The 14318-nt window shown below is 53.7% G+C and overlaps 1 protein-coding gene across 1 annotated transcript in view; it reads left to right on the forward strand.

Moving 5' to 3' along the window:
• SPG7 (SPG7 matrix AAA peptidase subunit, paraplegin) overlaps nucleotides 1-14318 on the forward strand; it is a 32611-nt gene that overhangs the window by 950 nt on the left and 17343 nt on the right. The window contains exons 2-5 of the mRNA XM_039226459.1: nucleotides 1823-1925; nucleotides 3993-4082; nucleotides 11443-11684; nucleotides 13847-13986. Of these exons, the coding sequence (XP_039082390.1) occupies nucleotides 1823-1925; nucleotides 3993-4082; nucleotides 11443-11684; nucleotides 13847-13986 (575 nt within the window). The remainder of the gene's footprint in view (nucleotides 1-1822; nucleotides 1926-3992; nucleotides 4083-11442; nucleotides 11685-13846; nucleotides 13987-14318) is intronic.

Here is a 14318-nt window from a genome sequence, read left to right on the forward strand (position 1 = left end):
CCAATCTTCTCTTGGGAGTTCAGCCTTCACATTTTAGGTCATAAGGTATTATTGTTATATTTTATCATAACTTGAGGATCAGTTTGATTTATAATTCTCTTCTAGATTACTGGCTGTCTTTCCTTAACCTGAGGGCAACAATGGATGTATTACACTTTTTTTTTTCTGGCCTTTTAGTTCCGTTGAAAAGGAAGATCATACTGTATTACCATCAGTCGGACCCTGTGCTTATTCTGTGAAAATAAGGGCTGAAGTAGGTGGTTCACACACTGAAATCTCAGCAGGTTACCTCACCAGTGGCTGTAGTAGTAGTAGAAAAGTTACCTGGTTTAACCAAACTGTTTGGGTCTGACTTTGAAGAATGACAGTTTTTGTTTTGTTTGCTGTATCTTTCAAGCTGATGTTAGTCCTTTGTTGGGTCCAGTCCACATTGTGTGGCTACTTTTTTTTTTTAATGTTTTATTTCTAGGACAGAGAGAGAGAGACAGCGTGAGCAGGGGAGGGTCAGAGAGAGAGGGAGTCACAGACTGAAACAGGCTCCAGGCTCAGAGCTGGCAGTCAGCACAGAGCCCGACGCGGGGCTCGAACCCACAAACCGCGAGATCATGACCAAAGCGAAAGTCGGACACTTAACCGCCTCAGCCACCCAGGCGCCCCGTGTGGCTACTTCTTAATGTGCCTGCTGCTTCTCAGTGAGCCAAGAATACTGGTTTTAATTAAATGGGACAACAACTCCGTAGGCTAGGAAGTTGCCGCCTCTTGCTAACAGGAGATCACGTGTTATGGGCTTGTTGCCAGAAAGCGTTGAGCACAGTATTACTTTTCTTGAAAGCGGCAGGGCAGGGACGGGTTAAGGGAGACATTAAAAGCAAACGAAGAAACGGCCAGCAGAGAGAAAAAGTTAAGTTGTGTCATTGACCTTAGGGAAATGCGTATTCACATGGGAAAATGCTCATCCTGAGAGCGGAACTTTGTTGTTGTTGTTGTTGTTGTTTAATGTTTATTTAATTTTGAGAGGGAGAGAGAGGGCCGGAGAGAAAAGGAGACGCGGAATTGTTTGTTTTGTTTTTTTATTGAGACAGAGAGAAACAGAGTGTGAGCAGGGGAGGGTCAGAGAGAGAGAGGGAGACACAGAATCCGAAGCAGCTCCAGGCTCTGAGCTGTCAGCCCAGAGCCTGACCCAGGGCTTGAACCCACGAACCATGAGATGGTGATCTGAGCTGAAGTGGCCGCTTAACCAACTGAGCCACCCATGCGCCGCTGGGAGACACAGAATTGGAAGCAGGCTCCAGCCTCTGAGCTGTCAGCACAGAGCCCAACTTGGGGCTTGAACTTACAAACCGTGAGATCATGACCTGAGCTGAAGTCCGCCGCCCTACCAATTGAGCCACCCAGGTGCCCCTGAGAGCAGAATTTTGAAAGGCCAGTAAGCTGCTGTAGAACCCAAAATGCTCTGTGTGGAACTGTTGTCTGGAGATGTCAGGATCAGGGGCCCTGTGCGCTCACAGCTCCCTTGTGTGTGTGCGTGCGTGCTCCTTTCCATGTGCTTTTGTAGGCTGTGACCCTTGAGCACACAGGCGGCCGGCGTTTCCTGCCTGCCCCTTGGTATTTCTTGCACTCAGTCGCATCTCCCTTGATGTTTTGATGTTACGTTAAAACTTTGAAATAATGCTCAGGCCATTCATACTTCAGGGCAGTGTGAGCCCAATAAATGGATATTTGAGTTCCCAGAAGAGGTTTTACGCGAGGAACCAGTCACAGTCACGCTGCAGTGGTGTGGCATGGAGTTGGTGACCATCCTCTGCCTTGTCTTTCTTTCCAGAGCTTGCACCTATGCCTGCTGACCCCTGCGTGGGACAGGTTCCCAGGACCGTTGTTGAAACAGCATCTGGTCCAGAATCCAGCCAGACTCTGGGAACTCTTAGGTGTGTATCTTCTGAAATATAGAATCGATAGGCAAATTCTGTGATGTTTGTAAATGTTAGGATATTGTTGCTAATTTGACATTGTCAGAGAAACAAAATCACTCAGATGACTTTTGGCCTGATTTTTAAAAAAATTTTTTTACTTAAAAATTTTTTTTAATTTATTGTTTATTTGTTTTTATTTTTCATTTTTAATGTTGATTTATTTTTGAGAAAGAGAGAGAGAGACAGAGCACAAGCAGGGGAGGGGCAGAGAGAAAAGGAGACGCAGAATCCAAAGCAGGCTCCAGGGTCTGAGCTGTCAGCAGAGCTTGATGTGGGGCTTGAACCCACAAAGCGCGAGATCATGACCTGAGCTGAAGTCAGACACTTAACCGAATGAGCCTCAGGCCCCCCATTTTGGCTTCTAATTATTGTTGTTGTTGTTTTAATTGTTTGCTTATTTTGAGTGAGAGACGGAGAGGGAATCCCAAACAGGTTCTGAGCTGTCCGCCCAGAGCCCAACATGGGGCTTGATTTCATGACCCTGAGATCATGACCTGAGCCCTAATCAAGAGTTGGTCGAGTAACTGACTGACCCACCCAAGTGCCCCTTGGCTTCTATCTATTGTGAGCCCGTAGATGCTCTAAAGAACGGTTTACAAAAGGGAAGATTGGCTAAGGTCTAAACAGGCCACTTTTGCTTATTTCAGTGGTTTTGTTGTTTTTTTTTAATTCTGGTGTATAGCAGTGATGAGGCTGCTTACCATGATTTTCATGTTCAGTAGCCAGCTGCAGGAACAGTTAGGAAGGCTCTTCAAAGGGGCGCCTGGGTGGCTCAGTCGGTTAAGCGTCTGACTTTGGCTCAGGTCATGATCTCACGGTTTGTGGGTTCCAGCCCCGCGTCGGGCTCTGTGCTGACAGCCAGCTCAGAGCCTGGAGCCTGTTCCAGATTGTGTCTCCCTCTCTCTCTCTGACCCTCCCCTGCTCATGCTGTCTCTCTCAGAAATAAATAAAACATTAAAAAATTTAAAAAAAAAAAAGGAAGGCTCTTCAAAGTGCATGTTTTATATCCAGAAGGTAACTAAAGACAGCTCAAAAGTCATTTATTCTTAAAATAGTTTGATCGTTCAATGAGACACCGTGACATCTTCGAGAGAGATCTTAGATCAGAGGCCTTGGGGCTTCAGGATTTACACCTGGGGTTTCACGCCCCACTCCATCCCGCCTGAACAGGGCAAGAGCGGAACATCCCAAGCCCTCAGTTACATCAAACGGCTTGGTCCCCCGTGTGGTCAGGGAGAGCCACTTAGCAGCAGCTCGCACGCCTGTCTGCTTCCCCATCTGAATCTGCACACGCTTCACCCTCCTGGCAGCCTGACCCATTAGAAGGGCCGTCAAGGTCAGTCTTATTTGTGGTTCCGTGAACTTCATAAAGGAAGATCCATCTCGGTCATGGTTGTGAGGCTCTCTTTGCTCTCTTATTTATTTTTTTTAAACGTTTATTTACTTTTGAGAGACAGAGCATGAGCATGAGCAGGGGAGGGGGGAGGGAGAAGGAGACACAGAATGTGAAACAGGCTCCAGGATCCGAGCTGTCAGCACAGAGCCCGATGCGGAGCTCGAACCCACAAACCACCAGACCATGACCTGAGCCAAAGTCAGACGCTTAACCGACTGAGTCACCCAGGCGCCCCATTTCCCCTCTTAAACAGTAACGTAACTAGATGGCGGGCCGGACGGAGCCTTTTGTGTGAGGAGCGTTGTGTCCTGGGGCTGGGGGCCACTGCCGCACACATCGCAGCCCGTGTTGCTCGTCTGTTCAATTCATAGAAAGTGGCTGTGTGTGGTGAAGAAGCTGTTTCCTCAGTTTACACACAAGACTGTCTTCTTTCCTTGCTAATTGCAGTGACAAAGTCATTCCATAAGTTAAAGTAGCTTATTGGTCTGTGAGTAGCTGCTGAACTTCAGTCTCAGCATGCAGGTGCCAGGTGGCCTCTGTTTGGGTTTGGTTGTTGGAGAACCTGCTCTTCTCTGGAGTGTTCCCCTGTGGTGGCAGGTCTTAAACGCTGTCCCTGTTTCTTGCAGGTGGCACTTACTATTTTAACACCTCCAGGATGAGGCAGAAGACCAAGGACAGTAACAAGTCCAAGGGGAGGAGCCCTGAAGACGAGGAAGGTGTGTTTCTTCGGCCCTTGTAGGCAACGGCTGCCCTGGTTGCTGTCGCCCGTGTGTTCTGCCCTTGGCACAGGAAACCTGTCTCGGCCCAGGCCCTGTGGCTCTTGCCCTGAGCAGCGCCCCCCCCGCCCCGGTCTTTGACGTGATCACTGGATCTTTCCTGCGGGTCCTTGTAGAGAGAGACGCTTCCGTCCACACGGGTGTCCACAGTGTCCGAAGGCAGGCAGGGTTACTATCCTCTGCGTAGGAACGGTGACTCCCGGCTCAGCCCTGAGCTCAGGAGTGCCAGGGTGGGAGGGTGGCACCAGGACACCTGGGCTGAGCCCCCCCCACCTGCCGAAGTGTGGTCTCCCCACCGGAGGAGCGGTGGGTGCAGCGTACGGCCTCGAGGAGGGAGCAGGACACGTCGCTGTCCCGTGTGAGTGACCTCTGTGTGCCGGGTAGCCCTGCCCCAGCCCCAGTTCACCATGACACCCCCCCCCCCGGTGAATCTTGAGTCTCATCTCCCATGGAGTCAGGGCTCTGATCAGGCCTAAGGATGAGGGAAGTAGAAAGGTCATTTTGAACTGAATTGACCTCTAAGGTAGAAGCTGGCTGCTTAGAGCTAATAATGGAAATTGCTAACCCGTAAGAATGACAGCGCCCAGCACTGTACTAAGTGCTTTCTACATCTTCACAATTAATTCTCTCCTCATAACTAACCTGTTACTGTTCCCTTCTCATCCCCACGGGTGCCTGTCCCGTGCGGAGTCGGGGGAGGGACACACAGGTGGAGAGGGGGGTGTCTTGTCGGGGTCTCCCATGTACTTAGATGCTGGTTTTTTGTTCCGCTTGTTTTATTTTGAAGTAATCTCTACACCCACCATGGGCCTCAAACTCACAAACCCTGAAATCGAGAGTCACGGTCTTCCGACTGAGCCAGGTGGCCCCCACCCTCAGGCTCTTGAGAGACGGCAGTTAACCCTGGAAACCACCTATGTGACCACTGCTTGGGTTCAGTTTAGACATTTCTCAGGTGTTTCTGGTCTCAGACTCTGCGTTGACCTCATTGCAGCCTTTGTGGGGCATCTGTGTGGGCAGTGGCCCGTTTCTTTTGCCCAGAGAGCTCCCGGGGAGCCCATCGCTTCCTCGGCCTCTGAACTTGAAGATCTGTGTGTTCCCCACCGCGGGCTGCTAGGTCCATGTGTGTCCTTGACCTCAGAGGGACTCGGCGTCGAGAAGTTTTCAGGAGTGGTGGGTGAGGGTTTGGCTCGGCAGAAAATCTACAGGAGTGAAACACAAATGCTGGTGAGGCTGATAGTGGCAGCTGTTAAAATTGTTTTCTCCCCCAAAAACTAACGAGTTGGTCCAGTAATAGGCAGATCAGTGGAACAAAACAGAGAACCCAGTAGCAGAGCCGGGTTCGCGTAAGGGTTAGTGCGTGACTAGAGCGACGCTCCGGGCAGTAGCGGAAAGGGTGGATTGTGTCGGAAACGGTTTGGAACATTTGCTTCGTGACTTGGAGAGAGATGAAATCACATGTACCTAAATAAACTCTGGATGGATTAAATCGTTAAATCCAAACAGAACTATAAAAGAATTAGGGGGAAATATGGCTGAATACTGAAATGGGAAAGGCCTTTCTGAGTTAAAAACGAGGTGACAAGAAGGAAGGTGTGCTGCGGAGAGACAGGTGGGGCCTGCGCGCCGTCCCACGGGTGGCGTGACTCCGGCAGGAGCGGCTGTGCCCTCGGCCTCCGTGCCGAACCACACGCTCACCGCGTCTGGTCACCGTCGCTGTGGCGCAGGGGACGGCAGCCACACGGTCTCCCCTGCCGTCTTCACGGCAGTGTTTACCTCGTGAACTTCAGCTTGATCGGTAGCGCGCTCTGAGAAAACGGGATGGAGTGCCTCTTGTTTTCGTTAGAGGATGGTTATTTGTTTAGCCAGAAATGTGACTTTCTGGGAGAATCCGTGGACCTTCCTGGCTGTCCCCCGTGGTGCTGCCCGGCTGCCGGTAAGCGCCCCCGATCAGGCCTCCCCCCTGCTGACGGGCTTCTGCTGAAAGAGCCAGCCATCGTGGCGAGGCTCCCCGTCTCCACCAGCGGTGGGTGTGCGCACGTTCACCTGTGGGACCCCTGCACAGGACAGTCCCACGCGGGAGCGCGTGCCTGAGTAGCAGGGGCTGCGTCCTGTCCCCGCCGCCCTCTCCCTCGGCGTCGCCGTCGGCAGCTGCCCGGCAGACGGAAGCTGACTCTGTGGTACCACTAGGACCCGCGTGGACCCGCTGTAAGGAAAAGTTCAGTGAAAACAGCAGTTGCTGGAATTTCCGGACAGCTTTTGTGTTGGTGCTTCTTGGCCCTGAGGCGTGAGAACGGCCTGTGAGGTAGTATTCTCACCTCCTCCTGGGTCGGGATCGGTGCCAGGTGGTTGCTGGAAAGAACTGGAGCGTCACCGTGACCCCCTGAGCCGCCCGCCCCAGGGCTTGCGTTAGCAGTTCGTGGGCAGGAGGTCTTCAAGAAGGGCTCCTGGTGTGACACCCTAGGACAGCTCTGGCGGTGGTGGCCTTGAAACTCTGTCTTCAGGTGGCTGATTCAGGGCCCCCTGGAGGTGATGGACACCTGCCCTGGAAAGGAGTTTTGCCACCAGAGCCTCCCAGGGGGTCTGTCCTGGAGGCTGCTGTCCAGTGGGTGGACAGCCTGGTGGCCAGGAGGCAGCGGCATCTCCTGGGCGCCTGAGGACTCGGGCAGCGGGAGCGTGACCGGCCGCTCCCTACATGCCTGTCATTGGCGTCAGGAGCCAAAGTAGATGCACGAGCCAAGGGGAGAAGCACCGGGTGCCGTATCCACAAGCGCACGGTGATGCCGCGCCCCGGCCAGCCGAGGGGCAGGAGGGTCTTCTGGGGACGGGAAATATCTTTTATGTCTAGAACGTTAAACTGCCATTTTCTGTTTAGAATCTCAGGATCAGATTTGGTCTCGTCTCCTATGCCTCAAAAATCTTACTTTTGTTGGTTTGAGAGACACGGAGAGCCTGCACACGTGGGGGAGGGGCACAGAGAGATTCCCAAGCGGGGTCCATGCCGTCAGCGCGGAGCCCAACTTGGGGGCTCAAGTTCATGACTAAGATCGTGACCTGAGCCGAAAACACTATCGGATGCTTACCCAACTGAGCCCCCCAGGCGCCCCCAGAACCCTCTCTTAGCCAGTTCTCCAAACGTCTCATCTCCACATCTCCCTTGACTGTTTCCCTTTTGTCTTTCATGGACTGGCCCTCACGACTTCATACGTGGCCTGCGCTACAGGGAGGGGTTTGTTGGTTTTCAGAGATTTTCTTTCTAGTAATTTCATTTTTAGTAATTTCTACAACCAGCATGGGGCTCGAACCCCAAGCCTGGATCAAGAGTTGCATGTTGCACCAACTAAGCCAGCATGCACCCCAGATACATGTGTTTTACGTTTGGTTTCCTTGGGCTGTGGTACGAGAAGCACACTTAGTGAGTTCTAGAAAGGCTAGTGAGTTCCGGAAAGGAAACATTTCTGTGGCTCTTGATACACTAGCCAAGTAGCTTTCTTTACTCATCGGTCCCGCTCGACAGTGTGAGCATGCAGCCGGGTTCTACCTCGTCTTACATGGGAACGTACAAAGCACGTGTTTGCACACGCTTGTAACTGGGTGTTCTCTGCTGACACAGCCATCTCTCTCTTTCTGTGAGGTCCTGTCAGGGTGGGGCATGCTGTGCCCATCTCGTTCGTGCCCAGGGAGCAGGACTCAGGTGATTTGAGCTCAGAAGCCAGAGCAGTTCTGTCAAGAAGCTCAGATGATTCTAACCTGCCTTCAGTGAACCGTCCTGAAGCTTCAGAGCGGTTGACTCTGGGCTGGGACCTCCCGGTTCCTTTGCCTGGAGAGTCCTCTAGGCCTGGCCCAGATCCTTCTCCCTGAAACAGGCCAGTGGTGGGGGGGAGTTGGGTCAGTTCCGTATGCGTCAAAACACCTGGCTGGTTTGTTTCAAAAGGGTTGGATTCTTGTGAACAAAGAGCCTAAATGCAAGGGTTTTTTGTTTTTTTTATTTGTTTATTTTTGAGAGAGAGCGTGTGCATCTTACCTAGGCACACATGTTATTGGGGGAGGGGCAGAGGTGGGGGGAACAGAGGATCCAAAGCGGGCTCTGCGCTAACCAGAGAGCCAGATGCAGGACTCGAACTTGCGAACTTAAAGATCTTTTGTCGACTGAGCCACCCAGACACCCTATCCAAGCTGTCTTTTGATTGATTTTAAATATTTATTTATTATTATTATTTTTAAATATTTTATTTATTTCTGAGAGAGAGAGAGAGAGACGTGAGCAGGGGAGGGTCAGAGAGAGAGGGAGACACAGACTCTGAAACAGGCTCCAGGCTCTGAGCTGTCAGCATAGAGACCAACGTGGGGCTCGAACCCACGAACCGTGAGATCATGACCTGAGCCGAAGTCAAACACTTAACCGACTGAGCCACCCAGGCGCCCCAATGTTTATTTACTTTTGAGAGAGCATGCATGTGCACAAATGGGGGGGGGGCAGTGAGAGAGACGGAAACACAGAATCTGAAGCAGCTCCAGGCCCCAAGCTGTCAGCACAGAACCCGATGCGGGCCTCAAACACACGAACTGTGAGATCATGACCTGAGCCAAAGTCAGACACTTAACCGACTAAGCCACCCAGGCGCCCCATGATTTTAGAAATTATTGCAAAAAAGTGCAAAATTATCTTTTATTTAAAACCAAGCCATATCCGGGGCACCCAGCTGGCCCAGTTGGTGGAGCGTACGGCTCTTGATATCAGGGTTGTGAGTTTGAGTCCGACTTTGGGTATAGAGATTACTTACAAAAAAAAAATTTTTTTTTAAGTAAATAAATGAAACCAAGCCATATCTTTTAAAAATTCTATCCCATGGGGCGCCTGGGTGGCTTAGTCGGTTAAGCGTCCGACTTTCGCTTGGGTCATGATCTCACGGTTCGTGGGTTCGAGCCCCGCGTCAGGCTCTGTGCTGACTGCCAGCTCAGAGCCTGGAGCCTGTTTCAGAGTCTGTATCTCTCTCTCTCTCTGACCCTCCCCTGCTCACGCTGTCTGTCTCTCTCTCTCCTAGAAGTAAATAAAAATAAAAAAAATAAAAATTCTATCCCTGTTTCACAGCCTGCAAACAGATGCATGTGAGTCATAGAGTTGCTGCAAGCCCTTTTCCATGCAGGGCGTGACGGGAGTCCTAGGCAGAGCCACGAGGAAGGGCAGTGTTGCCATGTGGCCTGGGCCCAAATTTGTATGCACTTCCCGTGGACCTGTGCAGTGCAGCCAGCAGCTGGGGAGCCTGTGATGGGCAGTAACTTCAGTGTCTGAGTTAGATCCTGCCAATCACACAAAGCTTCTGAGAGACATTCATCCTGCTGGCAAGTCTCACCCAGTTTGCCAAGTTTGGGGACTATCAATGTTATTAATTAGAAAACAAGATGGGAATTAAATAAACCAATTAAGGGGCACCTGGGTGGCTCAGTCGGTTAAGTGTCCGACTTCGGCTCAGGTCATGATCTCACGGTTCGTGGGTTCGAGCCCCGCATCAGGCTCTGTGCTGACAGCTAGCTCAGAGCCTGGAGCCTGCTTCTAATTCTGTGTCTCCCTCTCTCTCTCCCTGCTCACGCTGTCTCTATCTCTCTCTCAAAAATAAATGTTAAAAATTTAAAATAAAATAAATAGACCAATTAAGTAGAAGATTAAACTAAAATACATGGTCTCTAATTACCCACTCACCCGACAACATAGATCTCTTTTCCAGAATAACTGGTACCTTTATTCAGTTGCCCATTGTGACTGTGAGCTTTAAATATTGGATATGCTGTTATAGTCTGTTCCTTTTTTGTTTTGAGAGAGAAAGCATGCGTGTGCACAAGCAGGGGACGGGGAGAGAGAGAATCCCAAGTAGGCTCCTCACTGTCAGCACAGAGCCTCATGCAGGGCTCCAACCCATGAGATCATGAGGTCATGACCTGAGTCCAAATTAAGAGTCGGATGTTTAACCCACTGAGCCCCCAGGCACCCCTGTTCTAGTCCACTCTGCGAGAACATCTAAAATCCGCTTTCGTGTTTTCAAAATGATTGCGGACACAGCCTTCTCCCTAAGCTGCTTTTTGTATGTTGAAGCTGACTTAAAATGCCCTTCAGCTCCTCTAAACTCCTGTCAGAGAGGAGGTGCGTGTGTGGACGGCTCCGGCGCCAGGGGTGCGGGGAAGCGGGCCGACACTGAGCTCTGGCTGCGCTCTGGTCCTTGCAGAGATGGGCTGAGCCCTGTGTGCTGGGTCCCGTCTGCTCTTCCCCCAAGTGCATGCTCGTGCTTGTGCAGGAAGGAGAAGTAAATGGTGGAAACTGGTTGCTGACATAGGTCAGGGCCGTGGGGGGAGGGGGCCAGAACTGGTAGAGGGCTGTGCATGCACACCCCAGAAGGCATCGTTAATGACGGGCCTGGTTAAAGTCTGGGGGGAGTGTCGGGACGATGGGCCACGCCGCACGGTAGCCCGGGCTTCCTGGTGTGTAAACCAAGGTGCCAGATCCTTCTGAGGACGGGGCTGGGTGGCTATGAGATGACAGCATCGAGTAAATGAGATGCGAACCTAGGGGAGGGTTTATCTGACTGGCTGTTTTCGGAGGAGGATGGTGGCCTGGCCCCCGGTGGCTGCAAGTGGGACTCTCCCCTCTGCGCCTGGGCCTGAGGGAAGCAGCTTCTGAACGTCCTTCCGGCCTCCTGGTCCGCTTACTCGTCCCTCCTGCTGGGCGCTGCTCCCCCGAGTGCTCCGCGCCGCTGCGCACCGCCACTCAGGCCACCTTATCTCCCGGGGTTTCTGCGCGTCCCAAGGGCAGGGGCCGAGTCTCGAGTCTTTCTCTCACCCCCTAGGCACGGGCATGATACAGTCCACGTTCTGAGTCGGGGGTCAGTAACCAAGTGATGTGATTTGGGGGAAGTTACCTGATGGCTTGGGTACAGGGCTGGTCTTTGGGGACATTCTTGAGTTAAGTGGACCCCACAATATGTCCACAGACCAAACTTTTTAAACATGTGGCCGTGGGGGAGGGGAGGGCAGGTGTTCGGTGGTGCTTAATGACTTGCACGTGTGCACACGCTGTTAGTGGCCATGCGGGGTCGGGGGTCGGCCGTACTCCGGGTGCAGAGCTGACTGTGGACATGCGGTGCATGCTGGGCCCGGGAGGTTTTCCACGGTAAAACGGGTTTTGTGCTCCATGCGGACAGTGAATGGGGTGTGAGTGGTAGCTGTCTCGCGTCACGTGGCTGAAAACAGGCCCCACCCGCGGCCGTTGTCTGATGCTACCCCCCCCCCCCCGTTGCCCCGCCTGCAGAGGAGCGGAGACGGAAGGAGAGAGAGGACCAGATGTACCGCGAGCGGCTGCGCACCTTGTTTGTCATCGCCGTGGTCATGAGCCTGCTGAACGCGCTCAGCACCAGCGGGGGCAACATTTCCTGGAACGACTTTGTCCACGAGATGCTGGCCAAGGGCGAGGTGCAGCGGGTACAGGTGGTGCCCGAGAGCGACGTGGTGGAAGTCTATCTGCACCCCGGGGCCGTGGTGTTCGGGCGGCCGGTGAGTGAGGGCGGCTCCCCACGCCCTGAGCTCCCCTGCGTCAACTGGGGAGGGAGCTGGGGGCCGGAAGCTGCGGGGTGGACCGTGTGCCGAGAGGAGGGGAGGGAACGGGGAGGGAACGTGAGCGCTGAGGGAGCCAGCAGTGGCGCTGAGGTCCCGCTCACTCCGTGGCTCTGGCGCAGCGGCAGGTTAGCACGTGCGGCAGCTTTGGCGGGTGCTGGTGAGTTGAGGTGCTGGGGGTGTTGAGGGGATTCCCTGGGGGCCGGGGGCAGGAAGCTGCCCGCACCGTGAGGCTGGCTGAGAGGTGGGGGGGCAGGGGCTGCCCCTTGGACAGGAGGGAAGAAGGAGCAAGCAGGGTCTGCTCAGTCCCCCTCACGTGCCCCTAAGAGAGAGGAGGTGTCAGGAGGGCGGGGTTTGGTCCCAGGGAGAGCACTGGGCCCGGCAGCCGCCTGTAGAAACCCCCGGTAGGAGAAGGAACCACTGTCCAGTCTGCTCCCTCCCCTCCCCCCATAACCAGAACACTGGTGGGCCCGGGACGGGTGGCCACACGGGGCTATTTTCCACAGCACTTTCTCTGATCCTGTTTGCTGGTCATCTCTATACTTTTTTTTTTTTTTAATGTTTTATTTATTTCTAGGAGAGAGAGAGAGACAGCATGAGCAGGGGAGGGTCAGAGAGAGAGGGAGTCACAGAGTCTGAAACAGGCTCCAGGCTCTGAGCTGGCAGTCAGCACAGAGCCCGACGCGGGGCTCGAACCCACAAACCGCGAGATCATGACCCAAGCGAAAGTCGGACGCTTAACCGACGAAGCCACCCAGGCGCCCCTGTTCATCTCTATACTTATGTTCAGAGCTGTTTTAAACGTTTAATCCACGGTCCTATCAAGGATCATGAATTGAATTTAATTGTCTTGTTTCTTTTTTCTCCTTCCCACTTTTTTGTCAGAGGTTAGGACAGTGGGGAAAGTAGACCAGGCCAGATGCTAGGAGACAGGCATTCAGTGTGGACTCGGTGTGCCCACGGGGGCACAAGTTTAGTTGTGGGCATAGGACTCTGTCCCTTAGCACAGCACCCTGGGCCCGGCTCGGGTTCTAGATGGAGCTGAGCACCAGGCACCTACGCACAGCTGCTCTCCAGTTTACACGAGCTTGTGATTTAGTTAGAGCACAGGCTCCTCCCGGCCCTGAGTACTCTGTGACCTGGGCGGCCTCGCAGGAGCGAGTGGATCGTCCAGGGCCAAGCGGTCAGAGAGAAGATGGGGGAGTTGAATTGGTTTCTGGAGTCATACGCTTTGCTCTTGGCTTCTGGAATTGATAGAAGGACATTGCTACGTGTCTCCGTTCTGTTTCCACGGCCAGGCCGGGTGTGTGAGTGACGGAGGCATGAAGTCCACATCGGACGTCTGGATCTGTGGGGTTGGTCCCACACGGACTGTGATCAGGGTGTTGTGGCTGGTGGTGTCCCCGTCTGCTCCCCTGTGGCCTTGTGACCCCATGACATGGAGTCTTGTGGGCCACTCACGTCACAAGGAATCTTCGGAGGCTCTTAGAGCCGGGGGGGACGTCTGGCTGCTCCATGTAGATTTGAAGAGTGTGTTTAGAAGCTGAGCTTGGAACGGCTTAATTCTAGAAAGCATTTGGGCCAGGCCCTCAGGAGGATGGGGAGGAGGACTGGCAGGACACGGTCTAGGCGCGGGCGGCTCACAGAGGAGGCCTTTGGAGTCCCAGTGCGGTGGCTCCTCTCAGTGAAGCCTGTCCTGGAGGCGGCGGTGACGTCATGCCAGGACGCTCCACCTGCTCACTCTCGCGGAGCCTCTATCCAGGGAAGGTTCCTGAGGGCCCAGAAACCCACTTAGCTGATTTCCAGTTCAGCCTGTGCCCTCGCCTTCGACCTGCCTGCACCGCAGCAGGCAGCTGCGCTGCTGCGTGTGTCTGTGCTTGCACGCACAGCTGAGGCTCGGGGGGCGAGGGGGAGCGTACGTGTGAAGCACACTCTCCATCTTCTTAAAGCAGAGAAAGCACACATATTGAAGTTTTGTTGGGATTGTGACACGGAAGTAGTTTGTGACCCGCAGACGAAAGCTTGTGCTCCTGGAGCCTGCAGTGTCCGGGGTCGTCCCGCCGGCCCGTGTGTCACTCGCGGCCTCTGCTCTCTGCCCCCAGCGGCTGGCCTTGATGTACCGGATGCAGGTGGCAAACATCGACAGATTCGAGGAGAAGCTGCGAGCTGCCGAAGACGCGCTGAACATTGAAGGCCAGGACCGGATCCCGGTCTCCTATAAGCGGACGGGGTTCTTTGGAAAGTACGTTGGCCATTGGTCGGGCTCCTGTGCTAAACCGGGCTTGGCTCTGTCACCTGCTCATGAAGCACGCACACCGGAAAGCGGCCGGCACGAGGCAGACCCCGTGTGGGAGGGCGAGTCAGGGACCACACGTGGGGAGGGTGTCCACGGGCCCCTTCCGTGGTTGCTGTGGCTTTTCTTGATCCAGTACGTTGTGGGGTTGTTGTCTTCTGCAGACAGGAGATGGGATAGAAAGCGGAGAAGCAGGGCGCCCGGTAGAAATGCCTGCTTCCGTGTGGTGGGCGGGGACGGGGACCGCCTGACTCCGAGGGAGCACACTAGCTCACAGAGTC

The sequence above is a fragment of the Hyaena hyaena genome, unplaced genomic scaffold, assembly GCF_003009895.1.
Source record: "Hyaena hyaena isolate Hyena2069 unplaced genomic scaffold, ASM300989v1 scaffold_1, whole genome shotgun sequence".
NCBI lineage: Eukaryota > Metazoa > Chordata > Mammalia > Carnivora > Hyaenidae > Hyaena > Hyaena hyaena.